The sequence below is a fragment of the Acinonyx jubatus genome, chromosome E4 (genome assembly GCF_027475565.1).
Source record: "Acinonyx jubatus isolate Ajub_Pintada_27869175 chromosome E4, VMU_Ajub_asm_v1.0, whole genome shotgun sequence".
Lineage (NCBI taxonomy): Eukaryota > Metazoa > Chordata > Mammalia > Carnivora > Felidae > Acinonyx > Acinonyx jubatus.
This window is the reverse complement of record NC_069395.1, coordinates 59,543,597-59,571,122: the sequence shown is the minus strand read 5'-3', so window position 1 is coordinate 59,571,122 and position 27,526 is coordinate 59,543,597. Positions and strand designations below refer to the sequence as shown.

The following is a 27,526-nucleotide window of genomic DNA, read 5'->3' as shown; positions in this document are numbered from 1 at the left end:
ATCCGGTTTGACCCTTTCTGTGATGCTTTAATCATCTCTTTCAGTGAATGTGAGCCCTTTCTTGACTACTTCAGTCCTTGGCAAAGCATTGGTTTGCCAGGAAATCCTCACAATTAATTGCATCCCCTTATTATGAGAGATCTTACCCTATTTGGAACTTAGTTCACCTTCTTTACCTTCTCCCCAGAAGAGCACTGGGCTTGGAATGTTTTTCAAGTTTTTCCCATCCTTTACTGGCTTAACCGTAACTAAATCATGTTAGTTTACTATCCTTTTCTATACAGACTTTATCTGTAAAATCAGGCTAATACTACTTATCCTAAATTCCTCATAGGGCTCTTAAAAGATTCAAGAAAATATTTGTGAAAATGACAATACATGTGAAGCATATATGGATGATAAATATATTTCCTTTTTCACATATATTATTTGAAAATTGTTATCGTGTCCACCTCAAGTCCTTTGTCCAAGACAAACTTCCCAATTCTCGCCATCATCTCTTATAAATTATAATATCCAGAATCATTTGTCTTATTGACTCCTCTGGATACATGCCAATTTGTGAACGTCTCCTGTAAAAAGTGCCACACACAGTGACCTTAACAGGATGATCCTGATGTGGCTGAATGAGTGGAAAATAAAATAGGATTGTTCTGCCATTAATCTGCTGGCCGGTCTACTGTAGCGCGCATTCTGAGATGCACTTTTGCTTATTACTTGCCACCTATGTCATGTACAAAGAGCAAATTGGATTGCAGCATTTGAGAAAGGTATTCGAAAACTATCTTTTAAGAGTAGCAAGATGATCAAAAGAATAAAATGTAGAAAAATAAATACTAATTTATTTTCTCTTAATCACGTGGCTAATTGGCTAGAAGAGGTGTCTCTTAACCATCCAGTTTTGCTCCTCATTAATGAAAAGAAAGAAGGCTTGAATTATCACCTCTAGGTGATAATAAAGTTTAATAATAAAGTTTAAGATTTCTCTGTGACTTTAAGTTGTCCATGATTTTATTTACGCTGTCTTTTCAGGGATACAAAGAGTGATAGTGAACCCCCAATAACAAGCAGAAAATATAATAGCCTGCTTGTTTTTATCAGTCAATTCTTTCTTTCTAGAAAGACAACTCTAAGAAACTACACATTATTGGCAATTTATCAGAACATATCATGACATGTCCTGAAATAATGTGTAAAATAACTATTTACCAAGTTGATCATATGATTTCACAAATTGTTAGCTCTTCTTTGCAAAGGCACATGGGAATCCAAAATCTGCTGTATTAACACTTTACTTTCCTTTGAGTTGAATAATTTGTATAGAACAGTAATCTCAAAAGATAAGAAGGAAAGCAATCATTGAATCCCCCAGCTCTGTTTGCTGTCTACCTTCATAACCTAAGGCAAATCACTTTATCACTCTCTGACTCTGTTTCTCCACCTGGAAAATCTGGAAAGTCTTACCTATACCTCCTTTCTTTCTACACATGTTGAGACCTTTAGAGGAAATACACTTCACACATTCAAAGATTTATGACAGTGTTATTTTTTTAACTAAGGAAAAGGAACGGACTGGAGTTGTAAAAGTAATAAGGAGATGCCATTTCGAGTTGGATTGTGGTTGACAGAAACCAATGTGGATAAATGTGGTTTTGTTTTGTATTTCTTTTGTCAATTTCAGCTGGTTTCAGGTTGGCCTCTTCTGAAAATAAGGCTTCTTGGAACATGGCCAAGCAAGAAAAACAAGCAGGTAGTTTGTTTGGTGAGAATAAATTTCAAAACTAATTTTTATTTCCTGTGACTTTGCAACAAAATGTGTTGCGAGCTGGGCTGAAACCAGAATATCAAATACTAAAATAGTATACAAAAGTCATAACATTGGGAAAAAATCTCAAGTCGAAAATCAAAATAGAGCTCAGTATTTCAGAAGCAATGTTTCTTATCAAAAATAACTGTCATTAAAATTTTCACAGGCACAAGTAAAAATGATTTTAGGGGGGACGGAAGCTAAGGGAAGGTCTGTTTGAGAAAACACAGTGAAATTTTTATTTTATTCTTAATTTTCCAAGCCAAGTTTGTCAGGCTCAGAAAATTCTTCTTGGGCTCCTTCTCTGCTGAGGGGCCCATTTCCTCACTATTGGCATATACAGATTGAAATTTTTAATTCAGGAAACTTTATCAGCAGAGTCTCACCAGCTTTCTTTGGCCAGTGAATCACACTAAGAGAGTGTCTGTCTTGAGACCATCAGTGGACCGAAGACCAAAAAATAATCAGAGAAAGCATGCAGGCGTCACTGGAGCCTTCTGATACAACACACGGAGCCCACGCAGCACAAGAATTGGTCTGGCGTCATTGTTCCATGTTCACTGGATGCTGTAAGAGTCTGATTTGCATTAAAAACCTCTGCATTCAATAAACAAAAATAGGGATAATGACCAAAGCTCTATTTGGAGCAGAAAACAAACTCAAGCAATGAGTGTTTTCCACTGAATTCATTCAAGATTTTATTAGTTGAGCTCTCACTTAGGTTATTGGGCTCAGCTTGCCTTTAATTTCACTGACCTCAGTTATTCAAAACAAAAGGAGTCTGGTGTGTGTGTATGTGAGTGTGTGCGTGTGTGTGTTCGCGCGCGCGCACACACACGGACGCATCACACACACACACACACACACACACACACACACACACACACACAGGCTTTGTACATTCTTCACATTGCAAACCCATCAACAAAAGGAGGAAGATCTGAGGGGAATGAGTGGTTTTTGCGGGTTTGGAGGATGGAGAATTTCTCTACATAAACAAGAAGGTTTGGATTGGAAGTCTGCTAAAAAAAATGTTACAGCTGACCACAGGGTTGTAAATCCAGACTGGAAGGAGAAAAAGAGAAACACTGCAAGCGAGTGAAGTGTGTGTGGCTGCAACGTTTGTGGGTTAGATGAGAAACAAGCGCTGAGTGAAACCGAGAAGGGGGGTGGCGGGTGTGATTTGTTTGGTGCGCGGAGCCAATAGAAATCCCAGACCGCGGTAATACCCGGGTGCAGCGCCGCGCCGAGTCAGAGCTGAGTCTCGCGCCCGTGCACATCTGCGAGCCGCAGCCCAGCGCGCCCCGCGGAGCCGGCTGCCCGCGGCCCCCAGCCCCGCGCGCCTCCGCATGCGCGTCCGCGGCACTCCGGCCCCCGAAGGCGGCAGAGGGAGAGCCAGCGCGCGGCCGGCAGTGGACTATATAGCTCAGAGGAGAGGGACCCGAGGAGGAGGCGTCCATCACGTCATTGCAGGTATGCAGCTTGTCACGACTAATGTGGCACAGACAAGGTTTCTGGTTTCTACGTTCGCCAGGCACTTAAAAGTAATGGACATCGTTGGTTCCACTGCCGGTCAGAGTAGAAAGCACTGAGTGAGTGGCTCGCTTGATTCACCCTGGATAATCAAAGCTGTTAACATGTGTTTGGGGGCCACAGGGTATATTCACCTATCGAATTATCCGTGAGTGTAAAACAAGGACCTTCAAACTTGACCGTCATCTCTTCCTTTAAAATAACATCAGTACCTGCATGTTGCCATGCTGCCCACTTCTGTATCTCGGTGACCTCCGTTGTAACTGTGACCTACAGCAACTCAAACACTATCTGATTGTTAGAAAGCAGGCTTTGAGCGTTCCCACCTACCTATCAGGTTAATAGCCTCCCCACAGGAACAGGAACCAGAGCGGACTTGAGCATGGTTTTGATCTTTAAAGCGAATGGCCAACGTGGACTAAGCTCTTGAGTGAAATATCTCTGTATCGCTTTGCTGTGGTTGAAGAAGAAGCGAGAAGGGAGAAAGGGATTTCTCAGTGTAATGGTCAGTGACTCTTCTTGTGTACCTGAATTATTTTTACATCGTCTTATGAGTGGAAAATGCATTTGTATTCTGCACCCTCAGGCAGGATGAGTTTCAAGACCTCATATATTACTACATGAAAAAGTCGTGAATTGGAAATGTATTATAAATGTGATACTTGTGAGGAAATGCCCATTTTTGGTTTGATTTTATTTGATACTAAATTCGGTAGACATCTGGCCATTTCTTTTCCATTTTTTCTTCATTTCATTTTGAGACATGAGTTTTGTATTAAAAAAAAATCTATTCCCTGGGTTTTTACCATGTTTGATTTCAAAATTTGAAGATGGTTATATAACTTTTTTTTCCTGTTGATTACTTGTGATTAAATTAACATTGCTTAATGAGTTCAGTCTTGCCCTTCGAAAAGCCAATAGAGATTGAATGAAGCCTGAGTTAAAAGATTAGTCTTGCTTTGGGCGATCCTCAAATAACTGGTGTATAACTGCTCTGAATGCCTGGAAAACCAGCTTTTCCTGCAGTGAAGAACATATTCGGATTGAGGCTCTAGTTCAACAAGAGAATGTCACTGTAGCAGGTGCAGGAGCAATAGAATACCTTATCTTACTAGCACTGTTCTCTGTGGATTTTTGGTGGAACATATTCAAACCATCCGTTGGTAATTCGCAATCAATTCCCCATTCTGTCATGGCTGGTTTTCAGGGCACTCCTTATCCAAGACATGTGCCTGCCCAAGGTAGATAAGGAAGTTATAAGAAAGGTATTTGTTTTACATATCACAATGGAGAATTTACATTGACCCGTGTGTTTGTTTTTTTTTTTTTTTTATCAAATGAACATGTTCTTTTGTCATTAAGGAAAATGCAGGCATGTAGTCATGAAAAATGTCCATATTTTTGCCCATTGCCAAGTTTGAATGATTTAACAGGGTATTTTTGAAATCATGTCAAAGAATATACATGGCAAATGAATATTTTATTTAGGAGACAGCATTTTTATTTTATAGATGAATACTTTTCTCTTTTTACATCACAAAGGAAACTGACTGTGAAGAATTCACCTATTTAAATAAATACTAATTAATTGACCCAACTAAATTCTATTTACAGTTAAAAGTGTAGTCTTGTGTCACCATAAACATTTTCAATCTATAAATATAATATCTGAAATAAATTGAGGCCCATTTCCCTCTTGCCATTCAAACTCTAAAGCAACTTTGGTCATGTTGGTGGCGACAAAGTAAATTTGAGACTGAATGTATATACACACTTTGTCTGAACTAAGAGACACGATGGCTTTTTGAAGATAAATGTAAACAATGCTTTGATTACTCATTGTTTTGTGCTATCATTCTTCACTGAGAGAAGTAATCAAAAGTTCATTCCCTGTGCCTTTTAGTATAGCCAGCCAGAGCTTTAGATGCCCGCAAGTTACCCGTTTGGTAAAGTTTAAACAAGGTACATGCCTTTAAATCTCTTTAGAGTAAACACCTCTTCCTTAGCCCTCTTCTTCTAAAGCAAAGGAATGGAATTAGGCTTCCAGTCTGGGCGCCCGAGTTCCTATTGATATGGAGAGGCCTGGCCGGCCTAGGTCAAGGACAAACATTGAGAGGCTGCGCAGTCACAGGCACACAACAGATTAGACCAGCCATGTTTGTACCCCAGGGTCGCTACAGCAATCATGCCAGATTGTAAGCATTTTCTCAGTATCAGGGTCCTTTAAGTATTTAGGAGAAAGTAATGAATTATTGCAACCAAACGTGCCAAGTATTGGGCTTAAAACAAGTCGCACAAAGGACCAGCACAAATAAGACAAATTGTTTCGAAGGGGAAAACATGCAATTATAAATTCAGCCTCCGGTGCCATCTATTCCTGTGTTCACTCAGCTGTTTCTCTTCCTACGACACAGTACTCCTTTATATGAATTGGACGTGCTGACTAATAATGCATAGAATTAATCTTGATCACATGTCAGGCTGCAGTATGGTCCTCAAACCACTAATCTAAATACAGATATTTCCCATGGCCACCACTTTTTGTTGGGAAGATGTCTTTGGCAGGCACATCCACAGGACCCAGCTCATGTGGAACACTGATTTGCAGAGCAGAGTCCCACATGGCAGTAAGAGGACGAATAAGGAGAGGGTCAAAGCACTAGGCTATGAGAGAAGATGGCATAAAGATTGGCATCCTTAAATATGAATCCAAGAGTCAAAGCAATAATGAGTTTATTTCCTCAAATAAGCTTCAAGTATAAAATTTAGTGAGATTTTCTGAGTATTCTAAACAGTCTCATGTGTACACAGGTACCTTGCACACAGGTATGGGATGAAAATCCATACACTTGATGAGCTGTTAACACTCCTGTATACACAGGCCAGGAGAGGGCAGCATACAAACTCCGAAAAGTGTTGCCTCCTATTGACCAGCGGGAGACTCCAATCCCCAAATAGCTGAACCTGTCTCCCTAATTGTCTGCACCTTCCTTCTTTTGGAAAGCAGAGTCTAGGGCCTTACTTAACAAGGGATACCACATTCAGAAAGGTTTGTTTCCACTTTTGCCTCCAGACTTGGTGCCGCCTGGCAAAATGAGGAAAGCAACATAGTTAAGAGAGAACTCAATTTCTCTTGCTTTGAATTAACTTCACTCTTTGAAGCTATTCAGTCTTTATCTTTGCTCTGCCCGCAGGTGGGTGGGGAAAAGGGAAGTAGAATGCAGAGAATAAAAGATAAAAAAAGAATAAGGTTTCTTGAGTTGGTTCTCCAGGGGAAAGGCTTATGAGCTGCTTTAGCCATAAACCTAGCCTTTACATTAAGCATGTGTCAAAGGCAGGTTCAAGGCCACAAGAATACATTTTATGTGCTGGCAATCAATAGTGTGTCTAGAATCCTCGCGAATTTGGTTTCAAAACAGAAGGGCTGGAATAGCGTCTCTTAGTGTTCCAGAGTTTAAGACCATGTGCTAAAAAATAAGAATTATGCATCCACCTCTTAGAATCTCAGAGATGGTCAAACCTAGTCCTTAGCACACCTGGTCCAGCCTTTTAAAAACTCAAGGCTCATAAGCCTCGCACTGTTGTCTCTTTCACGGATCAGCCAAATCATGGGGGCAAAGTATAAATGTGCATAGGAGAGATAATCACTCTTAAAGTGGGAAGCCTGTAACTGGCAGTGGTAATTTCTGCACATTTCGTCTCAATTTAGCTAGGTTGGTGATTTTAGCTACAGGATACTTTTGTCTCTTGGCCCTCTTTAGTTCAAATGCCACACAACTTGCTACTAAGTATGAAGGCCCTAGGAGGCAGCTCAGGAAGGTGCTTTAAAACAAAATCTGAGAGGCCCAGAAAAAAACATTCTCGGTGAAAAGCTGAGGTTCCTCCTGGGAGAAGAGGAGGCAGAAGGGACATTGGGCTGGGGACAGGCACATGAGGGTGAGGGAAGCCATGACCTCTGTGTCAAGAAAGGATGATTCTGAGGCTAATTCAGGAAAGTGAACCCTGGGACCTTCAGGGGCTGCCCAGCAAGGCTCAATTTGTGTGTACGAATGAGGCCTTGGAGGCTCTGATCGTTGCTTCTCTCTGGTGCCACTCTACTCTGCTGGGAGGTATGGTGTCCTTGAATCAGAGAAAAAGGTTTTTTCAAGGACAAAGTAAAGATTTCTTGGTGTCTGGGAAGAAAGGGAGGTCACTGTGTGTCCTCCGCATTTGCAGTCAGATTAGCCTCTGTAGCACTCCCATGTACCGTCTGGAACTATGCAGTGCCCCAGTGCTGAGAAAGCTTGGATGAAAGGGGAGGATTCATCCAGGGTCACCACAGAACCAAACACAATGCTTTAATAGTGGGGTGTTAGCAACAAGGGAGGAAGAGATAAATCCTAGAGGCTGAGAATCACCACCGTGGCTTTTCAGTTATTGTATCGCTTCGAAACTCCTTTCAGTCAGAGAAACTCTGGTTTCCGTCTCTTTTTTTTTAGATTACTTTGCAATAAAGGAATCCCATGGCTGAAGGAGAAATCTCTTTGAAGGTACTTACCTGTTTGAGAGGCAAAACAGGGTAAGTAAGATCATCGTGTTCTGGCAGATGCAGGAACCCTCAGGAAAAGACATACTTGAGGGTATGTTACGCTAAGAAAACATTTCTGAATTATGAATGCAAGGGAATTAGAAACAAAGGAAATACATGACTTAATGGAAAAATTCTCCTGAAATAGAGTTTTTGAAGGATATGATGCCAAGAGCACAAATATTCGCAAACATGACTTTCATGTTATGGATTAGTGGCAGTTCCAAGCTAAAATTCTCCTCTCCTATAATTTATTTAAACGGCAAGAGAGCGGAGAAAGAGCACACACTGAGCAGGCGAACACTTGACTAGCTCATGTGAAATGCTAAGCCAAATTGACTTTGTCTAGTACAAATACTGTCTGCATTAAAAATCATTCCACCTGGTTCTATGACCATGATTCTAAAAGCTGGAGGAAGCTAATCTTATCACCTGTGGGAAACTTGCCGCCTTCGCTCTGCTTTTATGCAATTACAACACAAACCCTGAGTAATGCATTATATTTTCTAATTGCAGTAGCGGCATTTGGGGAAAGTTGATAAATGTGTGGTATTGTACTTAGAGTTCATTTAACTTCAGCAGCTCTGTAATGAGATTTCATTGCCAACTGCTTTTTCTAGGAATCTAAGTTTCATCAAATTTTCAAGCTATCTTTAATTTTTCCTTATTAATCACTTTACAAGTTAAGATTCAGCTAACATTTCTTGAGTGCTTAACACTTACCAGATTATACTAGACACATTCCTGCATATTATGTAATTTAATCTTTACTACAACCTCAAGGATTTATCTTCTGCAAGTTTTATTGATTAAGGCAGTTGATGATAACCACAACATTTGATAGCTAAGAACGTGGCCATTATGCAAGCATTCGTTCAACAAATAGCTCTTGAGCTTCTTGTTTGTATAGCAGTAACAACAGCAACAGTAATAAAATAGTATGGTTATTATCACCAGCATGACCCTTTATATTTCCACATACATTGTTGCATTTAATTCCTGTATAAGCCATTTACTCATACGGTTAAAAACAACAGCAGCAAACTTCTTTCTATATCACCAACTCATCACTAAATGATTAAAATTACATATATGGAAATAATCTTGATTGACTGTGGCTTGATTTATATCTGTAGTCATAGGAGTGTCTCATTTGATAGACTATAAACAAATGAAAAATATTAATCCTCAAGCCTACTATCTGAGAGAAAAATAGATAGGTGTCAATTTTAACACTTTTCCTAAGGATGTGCTTGTGTCTCAGGGCCACATCCTCTAGCCTGCAGAGAGCGTGCCTCATTGTTCCTCATTAAATATTTGGAGCAATAGAAATGCTTCAGGTATATATATCCAAGACTTCAACTTGACAAATAGTATGGGAAAGGTACTTAAGGTATCTCACTTTTATGAATTCAGAGAATGTAAACTTTGGAGTAAACAGACAATAACATTACTTTGTTTTAGAGAACCAAATGGTATTAAGACTCTTTTGACCTAGAAGAGTGTTATCTGGTTATTATTAAAACTTACTAAGCTAGGAAACTCAGGTGAACTGGGATTTCACCTGTTCCTGTTTTTCACACTGGAAGTATGGCCTTAGGGACAACCTACAATTTCTTGAGTTCACTCTTTAAAAGGAGAAAGTGGAAGTGGATCATCATATTTCATTCCAGCTCTAAGCATCAGTTCTACATGCTTCCTTCTGTGACGAGAGCTGACATTCCTTGAAGGATGATTGTTTGTTAAACAGTTTGTAGGTATCGTATAATCTATACCAAAATCCTAGTATTCTTGTTATTATCCCCGTTTTACAGGAGAGATAACTAAGGTTTAGAGAGAGATTAAGAGCTTTCAAATTTAACACAGCCAAGCAAATTGCAGAACTGGGTTTCAAACCCCTGTCCTCCACCTTTCCCATAGTATGTTACACCTTCATTCACTTATTTATATTATGTGTGGAGAGGATACCATGTGGGAGGTGCTTCAAGGTTATATGGGATAATTGTGAAGAGCTCAAACAAGTGGGAAAGACAAAGAATATCCAAGTAATTATAATGGTGTTTGCATAGTATTATAATACAGGATGCCTTGAAAGTCTATGGTATCATTTTGCCTTGTTAACAAAACCATTTGATTGACAATACAAGTCTACTGATTATTATCTTTTCTTTACATTATTTGGCTATTTCTTCCCCTCCAATAAACGATGGTTTTAGTCTCCCTTGTATAATTGTTTTTGTCATCTGTTTACATCTTTCAATAAATTTTAGGTTCCCTTGTGGACAGAAGCCATTTCTTATTCATCTTTTTATTTCCCAGAGCAGAATTGGTGCTTAATTAATTGTACCTCTATTGAGATCCAATTATATCTAGTTTATGGCTAGGATCAGAGACTCCTGCTTGTTATCTGTTGAAAGGTGCAGTCTTCAGAAACCTGTAAATACACACATGTAGCATAGGCCAAAAAAATGACACATTCAGTCATCTTGGGAAACAAACTTTCATTTTTTGCTTTGTGTTACTGATGCCTTGTGTTACACATTTGTTTAAAATGATCATTTCAGTAAGAAAATCAACTGTCATTAAAAGTCAATGACTCCTCTTTTTAAAAAAGTATTGCTTTGACTTTAAAATGCTTAATGACCATTTTGACAGATTTTTCTCCTGTGAGAGACAACTTCATTATGAGAGGGTGCCAGTGCAAGTTTATCCTTCATCCCTTTGGGGTTTTGTGGGCTAGTTGTAACACACTGGAATACTTGCTGACTTTCTGGTCTCAGTGCTTTAATTAGGAATTAGCAAACTATCTCATACAGACAAAGTGAGAAGGTTACTGAAGAATATGGAAAAAATGTCAGTTTTTGAATTGGAGGGCTTAATTTGGGAGAAGCAGGAGAGTTCAAGAGGACTTATTTGCTCTCTGTGGTTGCAAGGAACAGTTTTTTTTAAAAACCTCTGTGAAAGAATTCTTTACTCTGGGGTAGTCTATGAGAACTCAGGGGAGTCTGTGAATTTGGGTGGAAAAAAACCTGCATCCTTGTTTCCACTACCCTGTGATTGTAATTTCCCATTTCTTTTAGTTATGAATGTGAGCAACAAACCACAGTAGTGTTAGCAGAACCATCACTTTGTCACCAATAGAGATCAGAGCTATTTTCTTTTTTTTTTTTTTAACGTTTATTTATTTTTGAGACAGAGAGAGACACAGCATGAAGGGGGGAGGGGCAGAGAGAGAGAGGGAGACACAGAATCGGAAGCAGGCTCCAGGCTCTGAGCCATCAGCCCAGAGCCCGACGTGGGGCTCGAACTCACGGACCGCGAGATCGTGACCTGAGCTGAAGTCGGACGCTTAACCGACTGAGCCACCCAGGCACCCCCAGAGCTATTTTCATATCACATTACAGTTGATACAGATGTCTCAAAATATCACACATATCACTACTTCAAAATTATGGTAATTATTATACCTATTTCTAGATCTTATTATTAATAGGTTATAAAAAAGACCACATGAATCTATATCACACTTTGTTTTTAATATATGTTGTTATATTTTATTATATTACACACACACACACACACACACAGTTTTCTATTAAGAGTATACATTTCTGAACTTAGAAACATTATCCTGAAAAGGAGATGCATCAGACCCAAAGGAAGTCTATGGGGGACAAAAATGTAAGACACCTCACTCTATAGGATGGTAAATTTGGCTTATTCGATGGCAGACTTTCTATCAGCTGAAGTTGCTTCAACTGGAATGAGCCACCCTGTGAGCCAAGGAAGCTTTGCTGGCAGGTGGCAGTGAGGGGGGCACTGGATTGAGTTCAGTTGAGGGGAGTCATACATCAGATACGGAGTTGGCCCTTGATGCTTCCACATAACACTGAGGCTACATGGTCAAGACCAAAAGACAAAGACGTTGCTTTATTCAATTTGGATTTGCAAGGGTTTGAGCCAACCAGCTTCTATAAGGAGAGAAGAGTCCTGAAAGTCATGCCTCATGCCACATATCTTTGCAAGTGTTTCTAGGCTAGTCTCAAACATCAGGAAGGACTTGTTGGATGAGTGAATTGGATGGCTGAAGGCCACAGTTGCTGATCAGGTCTGGCGAGTGCCCTAAAGAGTCAGAGACTCTCTGCATGGCTTTCCCAGTCAGTCATAGATAGCTCTGTGCTGCATTCTAACTGTCTTTTCATTTCTTTTCTCCCCTGCTGTCCTGTGAGATATCTAAGGGGCCATGCATTTTCATCTTTACATCTCTAGTCCAAGATACTTAATGTTTGGCAAATGAATCGATGAATACCCCTGTAGAGGTCACTGTTGTTGCAGAACCAGTGGCCGCATTTTTAAAAAATAAATTAAGGAGGAAAATATGAGAAAGGATACTTGTGATTTTACTCGATATAAGTATCATCGTGAGATTGGTTCATGGAGAATATAGTTCTGGACCACGAAGTACTCAAATAAGACCCAAAAAAGAATCCTGTATATGGCAGGATGAGCAACTTCCATTCAACTCAATGGAAGTGTTGATAGCAAATGGCTTTCAGGATGGCTGGAGCCTTGGTGGCTTCCGGTAACTTCTAGGGAGGTAAAGCATTTTTTATTGTTACAGACTTTGTTTGGGAAGGCAGTGCCTATGCTGAAAGGCAGATTCGGGAGGGGAACAAAGAAGGACTTATCGAGCGCATACTATGCATTTCAGGTATTTCAACATACAATATCTCATTGAATTTTTTTAAAAAACATATTGAGATAAATGCTATTGTCCACATTTTACTGACAAAGAACTGAAGCTTATTAAGCTTCAGTAAATTTCCTAACGTTGTGAAGCCATCAGGGGACTAAGCGTTAAATTAAGAACTCCAAATAAAATTCACTGCCTTTTCACTACAACAAAGCTCTTACATACTGCCTTTTTCTTCAATGATTTTAGCTGTATTGCCTCACATTGATGTAGGGTTCCTACTAAAGACTCACAGAGACAACAGTCTAGGTAGGTTGTGTTGGGTGGATAATCAAACACAGAGGGAGCATGCACTGGTAAGCATGAACTTTGGAATCAGATAAACCAGGCTCCATTCCTGTCTGAGTGGCACTATGACTTAGTAGCTACTTAGTAGCAATATTCCTCATTTAAAATTCTATAGTGTTGTTTTAAGAATTATTTAAGGTAATATGTTCAACCCAGGCACAAAAATGTAACTCTTGTTTTTATGTATGTATGTATGTATGTATGTACGTATGTCTGTATGTATGTATTTAGCAGGCTTCTGGTATTAGTGCATTGGGGCAAAAAAGCAAAGGTTCTCAGAATGAGTACCTGTGAATGTTTAATCAAAGAACAACTCATTTCTGTGAGTCCTTTAGAATTGAGAGTTCAAATCCAATTTTATAAACTGGGATCAATGTTTGAGTCTTAATTTTATCTTTCAAATGTAATAACTTGTAGAAGAATTAAAGTTAATTAAAGAATTAAACATTAAATCCGAACCATTGATTCTTTGGACGATTATTTATGGGTCCAGAGCTAGAAATGGCAGAATATCAGAGATGGACTATATTTTCAAGGAACTTATAGCTAATGGGGAAGACAGAACATATATTTCAATAATAAAAACACAAGATGAAAACTGGATGTAACTGGTAAGGATGTGGGCGGATAAGGTGCCAAGGGTGTTGGAGGACTGAGATGTCACTTCCATTGAAGAATGTCTGATGCTCTGGGCCTGGGCAAATCATACCGTGTGCCGTTTTTCATCATTACCTTTCTGTTTTCTCCACCCTATGACCTGTGTTATGTATTAGTCTTCTAACTTACAGTTTTAGAGATACAAAGAAACAATTCATTTAATCTTCTCATTTTACAGATAAGGAACTGATAGCCGAGAAAGGCATGTGATTTTTAAGACTGCTCACTGGGGGCCCCCCGGGGTGGCTCAGTGGGTTAAGCGTCTGACTTCAGCTCAGGTCATGATCTCACAGTTTGTGGGGTCGAGCCCCACATTGGGCTCTGTGCTGACAACTCAGAGTCTGCTTTGGATTCTGTGTCTCCCTCTCTCTCTGCCCCTCTGTCTCTTGCACTCTGTCTGTCTCTTTCTGTCAAAAATAAATAAACCTTTTCCAAAAAAATTTTTTTAAAAGACAGTTAACTAGCTTTTTATAGAACTGGTAGTAGAACCCATGTTCCCCGTCTCCCTGTCTATTCCTCTTTCTACTACACCACGTTCCCCAGTGGACCTCCACCACTACGCTGAGCCTAAATCAACAGTACATGAAGTGCTGTAGGAGATTTCACAAAGGTCCAAGGTGCAGCCTTCAGGATATGTGCCAAAGTGGGGGAGAAATCACTTTGCTTTGGGGACAGTAGAAGGATTTTGTATAAATGCAGTGGAGTTTGTTGTTGTTTAATTTGGATGAACTTTTCTCCTGCTCTCTGTAATACTAAATAATCCCAGAGCTTGAACTCTCCAAGGCTGAGGTCCATTGAAATAGTCCCAGTCATTTTTAGAAGTCCAACAGTGTCTTCAGTGCAAGTGATGAGCAGATAGAAAATGGAATAAAGTAGGAGGAGGAGTAAAGTAGCCTTAAATTCTTCTTCTCAGGTCTCCAAGTGTCATAGTACATTTTGGCTTACTGAAATAATGGCAATGACTTTCCTTTCCTTCTGTTTGGATCAAGGATGCATCTTTCTTATGATGTATGTAGTCAGGTTTTTCCTCATCCCCAACAACTAGTGTCTTCTCTGGTTCAAATGCCCTAGTTAGACTGGTTTACTTGGTCATACTTAGAATTACTTTAACCAACAAATGCAGCCTCTGGACAGGATTTGGGAAAAGAAAAGAGTTGGTGTCAGAGTCCATCCAGAACCTTCTCCCTCTTGTTTGTCAGAGGAAGGTCACTCTCAGGAGGAAAACATTCTGCTCTTCCTTAGCCAAGTCATGTTGGCACAGTGCTTTTTTTCCTTCCTCTTTCCTTTTATTTCTGGAACCAGACGTGCACAACCAGACGTCCACCTGGGACAGATCCCCCAGTAAATAGTGGGCACCTCCCTCCTTTACTCTCTATTGAATGAATGAATGAGGCCCAGCAGTCCTTACTGTGGTGCCCCCAGATTACCATGAGAGTTGGCAACAGATGGACTGTTCAGTGTGGGAGAAGCATTATCCTTTGCAAAGTCAGGAAGATGTTTTACTCCAGGAGAGGAAGCAGCAGGAAGCAGGGCATAGATGAAGCAGGGTCTGTTCAAGGCAGGAAAGCCATACTCCTTGGCTACTTCATTCATGTTTGCTTCCCTACTCCAGTTGAGTTTACATGCCATTGACCTCAAGTAATTGGGCTGTGGGAGATGAAACAGCTAACTCTTCATAAAATGTCTTTTTATCCATATTTGGAGCAAAAATTGTGAACTCTATTCTTGGGGTTGAATTAGACAGTATTGCTGATGACTGATGTCTGAATAGGCACCATATGGATTTGTACAAAGGGAAGAAAATAATCCTCAGTTGCAAAAATATCTTTGGTCTTCACAAGGGTGATATGCACCCACATGTTTCTGTCAGGTGGTTTTGCTATAAACGATTATTCTTGGACTAATAGGAAAATTTCCTTTTATAGTGATTGTACATTTTCCCAGATTATCAGTGTAGCATGCAAAATCCCACAACTTTAGAAACTCAAAAGATCAAAGGCAGAGAGGCCATTGGAGTCTTTAGACTCACCACACACCAGAACAATAGTTTGGCTACCAGAAAGCCCTTTTAATGACAACAAGAAAGTGTACTCTCATAATTGCCACACTGCACTGTGAAAATTGATATGCATTCCTAATTCCTGCATTAGATATTCCTGTTGTTTCTCAATGGCAGTAAAATTCAGATTGTCTCCATATGATTAAAACATTGGCCAATTGAGGTTTGGAGCTGTTTAGTCAATAGTAACTGCTGTGGTGTTGAACTGATTTTCTGTTTCAAATGACAGCCAAGACTATCAAATAAACCCAAAAATATTTATTAGGGAGGCTTCTGAATATATAGACTGTGGCTCATGACACAGACTCAATAATCTCATTAAAGGAGGGGAAAAAATTTTTTCCATCTGTGTAAACCCCTTCAGTAGCTGGCCTGAAGGGTAGGTGCATTGAAAATGTTTTTAGGGTGCGTGAAAAAATGAGTAACTTGGAGCATGTGGAGTTGAAAGTAAGGATCTATAACTGTTTAAATGTAGAAAAAGTCACAGGTAATATTAGCAAATTGGCCATCAGTTTAGAACTTCTGCCCTGTTTCGTCAGGGTTCTGATTTACACACATACGATCAACACACATTATTGAGTGTTTACAGTGTGCCAGGCACTAGGAATGTAAAAAAGGACTAAGCTGTGCTCCGGGCCTCCTACAGCACCCGGTCCAGCAGGGGAGACACACGCCAAGCAGATAACAGCAGCATTCAATAGGGAGGGCTACCTCTGAGCTAAGTGAAGTGGGAACGGGGCAAAAGGGGCAAATGTGAATCACTAGTTTTGCTTTGTAGAGACTAGGAAGCACACATTGTACTGGAGGAGAGCGTGTGCCTGGTATGCTAAGCAGTTTACAACTCCCACACATCATCTGCTTAGCAGTTTCGTTTTTGTTGTTGTTCTGTTTTTGTGAGAGTACAATAGATGTGCTATGCAACTTTTTCCTAGTTCTTTGAACTAAGAGTAGATGCAGACAGTCCGTGGCATCTAAAATGTCCTGCTGGTCTGCCTGCCCGTGGCTCAGGAGGCTCCCTCAGCACTCTGCTCTCGGAATGCTCTGGCTTCTGGGTTTTGCTGCACACCAGAGACAGGGGTCTCATTACTGGCTTTTTCCGAAAGGATCGTAACCACGATCATAAAAAAGGATTATTGGAATCCCAGCAAGTCACATTCAGGTGTAGCTCTTCGGAAAAACATGATCCGAGGAAGGCAATGTGCCTCAGTAGAGTAGTAATGCTCCTTGTTTCTGGTTTCATATCTGGCGTTGGCTGGATTTTAGTTCATGACGAAGAATGGCACAGCAGGCTTGTAGTTTCCAGCCTTTATTTACTTGTCCACTGGCCAGAACGCAGGATGGAGAAAGTGAATATCAAAAGGTCAGATCCTTTTCTTTTTTTTTCTTTTTTCTCCCCCTCTCCCCCAAGTACGCACAAGGAGATAACCAAATGTTTGTTTTTCTGTCAGAGCATAAGTTTGGGTACATCTACGTGACTAGAGGCAGCTGACCTGGAATCCTGTTTCATAACAGCGGCTTACCTGGAGTGCTCTAAACCGCTCTCCGCAGCCCAAGATGGCATTAAAGATAGATCCAGTCACCTTGTCATATCGGGTGGGTGCATGCAAATGACTGTGGTAAGTGGTGATGGGGCACAGAAAATAACAAGTAATCTGTATGTACTTTTGCATTACCTTAGCTTCTCCCTGGAAAAACATAATGGATTTCAAACACTGACTAAGTTGCCCCTACATAAGAAATGTTATTATATAAAATGATTGATTAGATTCAGGGTTCTACCTTATGTTGAAATAAGGAAGATATCCATCTCTCAGACGAACTCAGAAATGCCAAAGATTTGATAATAACAATGACAAGAAAAATAATCTCTATCATTCATTGGGCCCGTCCATAGTAGAGCAATCTAATTATAGCTGTTATTATAATAGCCACACCTCATTTAGGACTTACTATGTTTCAAGGACTGGAGTCAGTCTTTTTTACATGCACTTAAGCCTTAATAACCATCCTGAGAAAAGCACCACTATCTCTGTGCTTCAGAAGCATGGGTGTCAAGTTATTTCCCCTTAAGCAAAAGTTAAGCCCTCTGTCTATCTACTTCCAAAGCTCTAACTCATAACCTTCAGCAAGATTACAACCTACACACATATTATTAGGTGTTTTACAAAGACAATCCCATTTAATTTTCAAAGCAACCTTAGAGTCAAGTCTTATTGTTATTCCTTTCACACAAATGAAGACCCAAAGCCACACTTCCAGTAGTAAGGAGCCAGAATTCAGACCCAACTCGGCCGAACTCCAAAGCCCATGCTTTCCATCCACTCAATATGCTGCCTCCAGACGTGTTCCAGGATGCTATCCTCATCCTCAGATTGCCTTTCCTCCCAGTGGGTTTTCTGGTGCCTGAAATTCCCTTAATAGGAAATAACACCTTCCATTCCATAATTTGGAAAGTGACTTGGAAAGAAAAACACTGCTGGGGTATTTGAAGATTGACCAAAGAACTCTGGATTGCCAAGGCCAGTATACAGGTGCACAGGGGGAGAGAGACACAGGAAACAGGGTACACAGGGAGGGGATGGGGGCCTAGTGCTGAGAGAGCAAAATAAGTTAAGAAAAGGAACCTGAGGATTAATGAGGAAGCTAGTACTGCACCATTTTCCTGAGGGCTAGGCCAGTGAATCACACTGCCTAGAATCAAAAAACAAACAAGCAAACACCCAGAAAACTCTGAACTAAGTTTTTTCTTTAAATTTCATAGTAGTATTCCCTGAAAATATTATTCATAAGTAGATCTGAGGCCAAACATATATATAAGCATATATACCCTTAACTTGGGTTTTTCTTTGGTCTTGCCCTTATATCTCATTATGGATTTATTATTAAATGCTCTCATGTTCTACCCATGTAGGGTGATGCCACTTCTAATTCTAAATGGCAGAAAGAGTTTCTCAGTCCACTATTCCTATCTTCCTAGACTCACATCCTGTATTTCACCCTATTTTATTTCCCCCCAAAAAAGGAAAATAATGACTCAATTTTCATCCATTTATTTTTATCAACTATTTATTGAATATTTCCTCTGTAGGAAGGACTTTAGCTCCAGAAAGCAACTGATTGACTGTTCCCCACAATGTCAAATGTAGTATGTGTTCTGTACATCAAGGAACTTAGTTTCTGGGAATAAAGCTGATGAGATGCCTCTCAGAACTAGGTGACCATAAAACTTATTGTCCAAACCAGACATTTTTCAGAGGTTAAGTGGGTGCTGTTAATAAATATTCTGGGACAACAGGCAGAAGGCAGGCCATTACAGGCAAACAAGGGCATGGAAGAAGAGTGGTCTGGCCCCTCGGGAAGTGTAAGCCCTTCAGGAAAACACAGTCCTGGAAAATCACATGTGACACTGAAGGCAATCACATATATTCATTGACAAGTACTAAGAACCTCCTGTGTGCCAGGGTGGGGCTGGGCACTATTAAGAAATCACTATTGGGGCACCTGGGTGGCTCAGTCAGTTGAGCAGCCGACTTCGGCTCAGGTCATGATCTTGCGATCCGGGAGTTTGAGCCCCGCGTCGGGCTGTGTGCTGACAGCTTGGAGCCCGGAGCCTGCTTCGGATTCTGTGTCTCCCTCTCTCTCTGTCCCTCCCCACTCATGCTCTGTCTTTCTCTCTCTCTCTGTCAAAAATAAATAAACATTAAACAAAATTAAAAAAAAAAAAGAAATCACTGTTGACACTCACAATCTAGTGAAAAAAGTTACATGCATGACTTATGTTAGTAATAGTAACAGTCCCAGCCAGCATTCCCTGAGAACTGTCCATATGACACCCTCTCTGTTAATTGATTTTTTGTTCATTATCCCATGTAATTCTCACTAAGTCCTATAAACTAAGTAGTATATTTATGCTGGCCTTTCAAACTGGGATACTGAGACTCAGCAAGGGGAACATGTCCAAGGTCTGTCAACATACAACTGGTGGAAACAGGTCACAAGCCTCGATGCGTGCAGGTTCCAGGCCTCAGCTCATAGCCACCATGCTTTTCTGCTTCCCAGTGGAGGACACTAAGACAGAGGTCATGGTGGACGTAGATGCCGAGTGATGGTGGAGCACAAAGAAGCCTCCCATTTCCTGTGGTGCATGTGGAGCATGAGGGGAGGGGAAGCATCACAAAGGAGGTAGCATTTGCGATGGGCCTTGAAGAAATCCTGGAATTTCATCAGGGAGTAGAGGAGTGGGATGGAGACATTCCAGGCAAAGGGCCAGCCAGGGAAGCAAATTTCTCCCATTCAGCATCATGGTGTAAGGGTCAGTGACAGGACCTGTGTCTTCAGAGTGCTTGTCTCTATGGTGGAGAGCAGGAGAAGGCCCAAAGTTGACAACATTTGGAAGGTGCATAAGCATATGATTTTAGGCAGTTTTCTGTAAGTTTGAGATCACTGTTAAGGCCAGAGATGGATGCAGAACCTCGGTCCCCACTGTACCTCGAGCATTTCCTTTCACATGACAAACTGAATCCAAATATACTGCTGTCACTAGAAAGTAGTTTCCGTCACATCTCAGAATTGTGATAGACTCCATGTTACACAGTAAATCAAGGAATAAATCAAGAACAGAAAGACTTCAGAAAACCCTATTTGTCAGATGACATCAGGTGTTGGACTTCCATCCTATGTGAGTTTTGAAAATAATCACAATGTACCACTCTAACTGCTATTTTTTTAAGTTTAAATGTTTTGTTTTCCCTGATGGAAATATTTTCAAAATTGCTTATTTTCCTGCCCTATTAAACATAATGTACTAAAAGCGATAAAACCCTCCTTTGTAAAATCATTATCATCCTAGAGAACATCAATTGTGCTGTAGGCCCTCATGTTTTATTAAGCACACATTTATTTATATTAATTTAATAAGTATCTATAGTGTGCTTGCTATGTGCCAGGTACTGTTCCAAATGCTTTATAACTAAGTCCTGTCATCTTTATGAGGCTGAGACATTTCTCATCTGTATGCTGTGTACTGAATCACATAAGAAGTCTATTCCTTTTCCTCCTTCCAATTTGTGGTTTCTTATTCCTTACTTTTAACCACGGTGAATTTGTTTTATTAGCAACAGAAAGCCAAATAACAGAGCTTAGTAAAATTAAGTATTAAATAAAGGTACACAAGCTTGTGGAAGATGGTCTTCTAAAAAAATGTACAAGATTTTGTGCATGAATTTTGCACCACCTGTTTTTGTTATTCAGAGATCACTTTAACTTGGTTTCCAGTTCTTGACTGCATTCAAAGGTGTGAGATAAATAATATTTACATATATGAGGAGCCACTTTAATCATACAGCTCTAGGAAATACAAACTTTTAACTTCTATTCGAGCCATGGATACTTACCTACAACATAACTTCGGGCAATTCATATACATATGTTCCTTGGGTTATTCTAACGTTGAAATGTTGAGAATGAGTTGTGTTATGTTCGTGGAGCTACAGCAAGAAATCATGTGCTTGAAGAGGAAGAAATTCCACATGATAAACAAAGGTAGGGCTTCCCTTTAAATATCAAAACTGCCACTATTGTGATGATATCTCATTGTGTCCATTTATTGGCACAATAAAAATAATTATAAAACAAGTAATTTCTTTCCATGTGAACTCAGTTTAGGAATAAACTGTGTCTTACAGTTCTGATTGCCTTTCACTCTAGAGATCATTGGGTGTGTTAATTAATGTTCTTTCATTCAGCCTCCAGGTGAAACTTAATTTTAGAAGTAGTCTTAAATCAGGCCTACCAACCTTTATACATTGATTCTTTAGTTTGATGCATTTTTTTTATTCGAAAGCCAGGAAGAAGTGTCTCTCAGCTGTAGCCTCAGCTTTATGATTCTTCCAGTTGTAGCCTGGAGTAGAGGCTCCAATCACAGATTTTTATATCCTTGAAACAAGACTGTAAAATTTTATAGCCAATTGTAGAACCATGGTCTGAAAAACCTATTCAAACATTTCAAATATGAACTTCATCATACAGTGGAATTAAGAGTCATTTATTTTCTATCAAAAGCATCATAAACAGCTCCGTACCTCATAGTAAATCAGGAAACCAGATTGCCAGGGAAGGTGCTGGGTCTACTAGTTTGGATGCTGGAGGTGTTTCAAAAGCTGCTGGATGACCTCCAAAGGCCCCCTCCACTTCAAAAAACTCCCTTTCTTTTCAGCAAGTCATGACTTATGACCAGGTCTTGGGCAACTCAATCGATGGCCATCTGCAAGAGAGCAATCCATTTCCAGATCATTAGGAAAATTACCAAGCCTAGCACTTAGTTGAAATAATGGCCAGAAAATGCTGGAGGTGGGAAATGTGGGGAAGAAGGAACAAATGTAGTGAAAGGAAATTCCACCTAGAAACGATGCATCAGCTAGCAAGGAAATCCAAAACTGTATGATATTCTACACACTTGAGCCAGTATGTTTCAGAGACCTTGATACAAACCTCCATAATCAGATGCTGAATACCTTATTTAGAGATATCTCAAAGCAGTGTAATGTCTTTACAGTTTTCTAACAATATTAATCCTACTTCATTCAATCTATTCATTCAACAATTTTTTTTTTTAGATTCTTGTATGTGTTAGTCACTCTGCCGAGCTCTGGGGATGCCCCGAAAGACCGTGACTATAGGATCCGTGCCCTCACGAGCCAATTACAGTGGCAGAGAGGGTACAACAAACAAATCATAAATAACTTTGTTAGTTTCTATGTAGAAAATTGCACAAATGTTACTTTAGATTGGGTGGGCAAGGGGATTTTCTTTGAAAAAATGTCAGTTAAGAGGAAGCCAGCACAGAATTGGAGGAAGGGGGTCAGAAGGCATAAACTTGTGGTGCAAGACAAGTAAGCACCAGGATGTGACATGCACCACGGTGACGACAGCTGACGCTGCTACAGGATGTACAGGAAAGTTGTGAAGAAAGTAGATCCTAAGAGTTCTCCTCACAGGGAAAAATGTCTCTTTCTTTTTTTTCTTTCTCTTTTTATTGTTTCTATATAGATGACGGATGCTCACTAAACTTACTGTGGTAACCACTTCACAATATATGTAGGTCACACCATTATGCTGTATACCTTAAATTTATGCAATGATCTGTCAGTCATACCTCAATAAAACTTGGGGGGTGGGGGAAGGAAGCCAGTGGAGGCTGGAAGGAGGAGCAGTGTGGAATCCCTGGGCCAGAGATGAGCCGAAGGAACTTCCAGGAACTTCTAGAAGCAAATGTGCTCAGAGCTAAGTGTACCAATGGCAGTGGCACGATTTGAGGTGGAAAAGCAGGCAAAGCCGGATACTATACAGTGTCAGAGTCATGGCAAAAGACTGATGTTATTCTGTGTGAACTTTATTCTATAGCAAAAAGATGACTGAGTACAACACAGTAGCATTTAATAAAAAAAAAAACTGTGTCTTCAGATAAATATTCTTGAAATACACACTAAGTAAGACACTTCCTTGCTCACAGATCTGCTGCTCACCAAATAAAATGATACCCCCCAGGCACTAAGAGTAGAGTCCTTCGGCATGTAATGTTAAACACGTCTCTCCCATCTCTGACGATGTGCTCTGTGAACCCGTTACCCCACTCCACTTGACATTCCCTGAGCACATATTTCATTTTTCTTTGCTCATGCTGCTCTTTTCTCCTTGCCCCTCCCCACCCTGACATCCGCCTGTTGAAATCCTACCCATCCTGCCAAGGCTAGCTTAAAGGCCACCTGTTCCATCAAGCCTTCCCTGCTCCCTCAGCCAGAATTTATCTTTCCTTCCTCTGTCCTCCCAAAGGACCTTCCACCTCTCTTAGAGTGCTTACCGCACACTGCCTTGAACTATAACTATGCACATCACTGTCCCCCCTTGAGTCCAACCTACTAAGGTTCAGCTAAATGGCACTTATGAGTTTATGACCCCATAGAGTGCACGGCAGAGACAGTTTACCCTTAGGTGACAAAGGAAGTGAAAGAGGTGCTGCAGACGTAACATAAAGAGGATGGGAAGCAGAGATTATGATCAGGAATAAAGCAAATAACTATGCTTTTAAAATACTCTGAATAGACTGTACATTTCAAGGTTGAGACTTCATAAAAGATATTCAGGCAACATATCCATCCCAAGCTAACCTCACTTTTGAAACACAACTGCTACTTAGTAAAGATGCAATTGTCTGATAAGAAAACAGATCCTCTGGTAACTAGCTGCATGACCTTGTACAAAATATTCTTAACCTCAGAGTCTATAGTTTTTCAATATGAAAAATAAACATGGCCTTCACTGCTTTGCTTTTCTGTGAATACATCAAATGCTATACGGATGTGCAGTGAGGAGAGTATTCCTGTCTGGTGACTGGGTGAATTCCTACATTACTTCTGCAACAACACAGAGGGGGTGCCTTCAGCACCCTCCTGGTGAAGAGACCATAACAGGTGTCTTAGTTTGGGTAATCCCAGAAGCAGACCCTGGGCCAAGGATTCAAGTGCAAGCAGTATATTGGGAAGTGCACAGAAGTGACCAGGGAAAGCAAGGCAGTCAGTAAGGAGTGCATTTTAAACCAGCAACCATGGTGAGCAGTTGGCTCTAAATCCTGTGGGACAACACCAAAGTACAGTGCAAAATTCAGCCTCAGAATTATCTTTGCCCAGAAGTGAAAGAGCTGAGATATTAATACATCTACATCTGTCAATCAGTTACTGGTTGAGGGTTGCCCCAGGGAGAACATGGACTCCCAGGCACTGCCAGCTGCCTGTGCATGCAGGCACAGTGAGCTCGGTGTGGCGGTGTGATGGCAGTCTTCCATCAAAGAGGAAGGCGTTAGTTCCTGAGAACCAAGTTGGAGTGCACAGAAGTGGTAAGGAGACTGAGGGAACATGGTGGGGCTCTGGCAGGCTTTACTCTTGTGGCCTGCACATCAGGTCAAAGATTAGAGATGACACCACATAAGTGAGTTCCTAGTAAAGACCATATCTAACATAGGGTTTTTTTTTTCATAATTAAAAAAAAAAAAAAAAAAGAAAACCAAGCATTTGTGGTCTCTCTGGACTAATGAGGATGCCATTCATTATAGTATATTTCAGTCTAATCTAAATTTAGCATTCATAACTTCTATGATATCTACACAGTGGAACACAATTCAGTGGGTAAGAATAATGTATGAAAGCTTATTTATTTACATGAAAAAATGCTCATTAAAGTGACAAGTTAAAAATTTTTGAACATATGTATGAACATATGCATATGTATATAAGTATGCATAAAAGTCTGGAAGGAAATATTTATACACAGTGTACATTTTAGCAGAGATTATTTTTGGGTGGCAAGTTTCTCAGGGATTTTAGTCTCCATTTATCTCTGCCTTTTTATTTTTCTCTGACATATTGCTTAGAACAATTTAACTTTAGAATAGCAAAATTAATCATACCCAAGAGTAGGTCAAATAATCAGATTAGAGAGAGAGTAAAATCAATTTAATCCAGAAATATCTATAATATATGTCATATCTATTTCCAGAATTCTCCACTGACGGCTTTAATGACTGATATGTATTCAGCCCTTTTCTGCAGTCTCTGATTTTGTCCAATTTAATTCACTTTCAGTAGAAGAGTGGGTTGCATGGAACCCTGGGAGGATATTTTCAAACATGTTTCTTTGCCTGAAGCATCTTTAGAGATTGAGTAAATCCCTGAAATCAACACTTTTGAACTTCATTCTTTAAAAGCCATTTTATTTAGAGTGAGGTAAATGCTTTTTCAGCTCTCTTTGAAGGAGGCAACATATGAAGGTTGAAGGCTGCCTAACTCTGTATTCTCTGGAAAATCGCCTTGAATGTGTAGGGTTTCGTTATTATTTTCCTTTGGGATTGGGGGCCTGGATTGTGGGTCTTTCCTGGGCCTTTCTCCCCAGGCCCCCCTCCTTCCTTACATGCCAGCCATTGGGCACTAGATATCTTTTATGCTAATAATCATAGCCCTGGACAATTTTCTGCACTTGGAGAACTCACTGAACATAGACAGGGTATGATAGAGAGAACTATGCTGTAAGGTTACTCGGCGAGAAGTGTAAAGGTCTACTTGTTCTTTACAGAGAAGGGAGTCAGCATCCATTTCTGCTAAGCAGCAATCAGGAGAAAGTCAAATTAGATTAATTACCTAGAATAAAAATGGACTTGTACTTTTGCTAGTAATGGATTCCTAGTCCAGAGAACTTTGCAAGTATTAATAGCATGCTAGTTCTTGGCACATGATAATCGTTAGTGAGCAAGGAACTCTATCCTCCTGAGATGATTTAGCTTTGTCACTATGTAGTAATCTTTGTCTTAATGTTATGTTGAGGCAGGGAGAAATTTCCCTTCAATCTGCTTGTGAAGCATAACAGTTTCTAGGATAAGTCAGAGAGAGGGCTTCCTGCTCTAATTATGTGTGGGTTTTGTTTGTTTTTAATGTGGGTTCTGAATTAAATATAGTAAAATTCTTCTAAATTCTTTTCTTTGAGGACCCAAGTGGGAAAATTGTTCTGAGAAGGCACTCAGTCAATGCAAATTCTTTTTAAAAGTGCAAGCTTCCTCCCTGCTAGTACTCTTAAATCAGTGTTTTTGAAACCCAGGATTAGCCTTATTTGTGGGTAGAGTATGTTGCCATGTATCCATTGCGAATTTTTGAGGGGTCTTTCACCAGCTAAGAGCTTTATTTCTTTTTCTTTAATCCCCAAACTGTTGTCTCTGTTAATTACATCTCCCCTGGGGAAAAGAATAGTGTTTAATCTATTTAATGCCAGTCTTTCATTCTGATTTTAACCCCTTAATCACAGCTGAGTTGCATGTGACAACAGTTAAGGGTGGAAAATTGCAGGCAGCCTTCACACTCTGGGTTGGCACAACCCTGAGAGTGAGCACCTCCCTAAATGTTGCACCCAGGCAATTCACCTGCTTTACCCTAGTCCCAGCCCTGTCATGTAGGTTATGCTTACATAGCATACAAAGAAACTTACCTGGATTATCTAGTTTGATTCTCACTACCATCTCATGAAATCAAACAAATATGATAAGGAACCTAAATTTGTAGGTGAAGGCATTGCAGTTAATGGATAGACTGGAGCCTACAGCTTCATTTTAATGCCACACTGTGTGTACTAAACCACACTCTTTTTTCCAAATGGAAAGGAAACTACAAAAATGGGAGGGTGGCAGCAATGACCAACTCTGCAGTACTCCTTGCACATTCTTGTTCAGGCACCAGGAAGGGAAGGAGATAGCCATGTGTCTGGAAGATTCAGGTTCAAAACTAGATGTGATGCAGAATCAAATGGACAAAAACAGGATGAGGGAAGAAAGCAGGAGGAAGGGGATAGAAGAAGGTGATTTAGAAGTCTGAATTCATGTAGAGCATATTTTGGTCATCAGAGCAAAATTATGGAAGGCAATTCAAGCCCTGTTGTTTGAATGGAGCACTTGCCTCAAAAAAAGGCACCGACTTCAGGCATATTTGGTGCAGCACCTGCAAGGAAAGTTCCTGGTATGAATGTTTGGTGAAATAGGAAAATTGGCAACTTCTTATTAGCTATTTGTCACATCTTTTTATTTTTCCTAAATGACATCTGCATTTTTTGTGGTTGGATACTTCTGAGGTTTACTCAGGCTTGAACATATTCCTATCCTCTTTTGCCCCTTTATCCTCCATGAAATTAATGCACATTATGCTGAATAAGCAACATTTTCTGCAATTAAGGATTATTTCCAAAGTGTCACCTTCCAGAAATTGTACTTCCAGGTGGTAATTCAACGTAACTATAGATTATAAGACAATGTACAGGTAGATACACGGAAAT

The 27,526-nt window shown here is 40.1% G+C and overlaps 1 protein-coding gene across 3 annotated transcripts in view; it reads left to right on the top strand.

Annotated features, from left to right (window-relative positions):
* Nucleotides 1-3,077: 3,077 nt before the first annotated feature.
* GREM2 (gremlin 2, DAN family BMP antagonist) overlaps nucleotides 3,078-27,526 on the top strand; it is a 109,406-nt gene continuing 84,957 nt past the window's right edge. Inside the window, exons 1-2 of one of the 3 annotated variants that reach the window (XM_027046453.2) lie at nucleotides 3,084-3,280; nucleotides 7,819-7,898. In XM_027046453.2, the coding sequence (XP_026902254.1) occupies nucleotides 7,843-7,898 (56 nt within the window). In that variant the 5' untranslated portion in view covers nucleotides 3,084-3,280; nucleotides 7,819-7,842. Of the gene's footprint in view, nucleotides 3,281-3,517; nucleotides 3,846-7,818; nucleotides 7,899-27,526 lie in introns of those variants that run through there. The other 2 variants (XM_053209803.1, XM_027046454.2) reach the window with 2 other exon arrangements.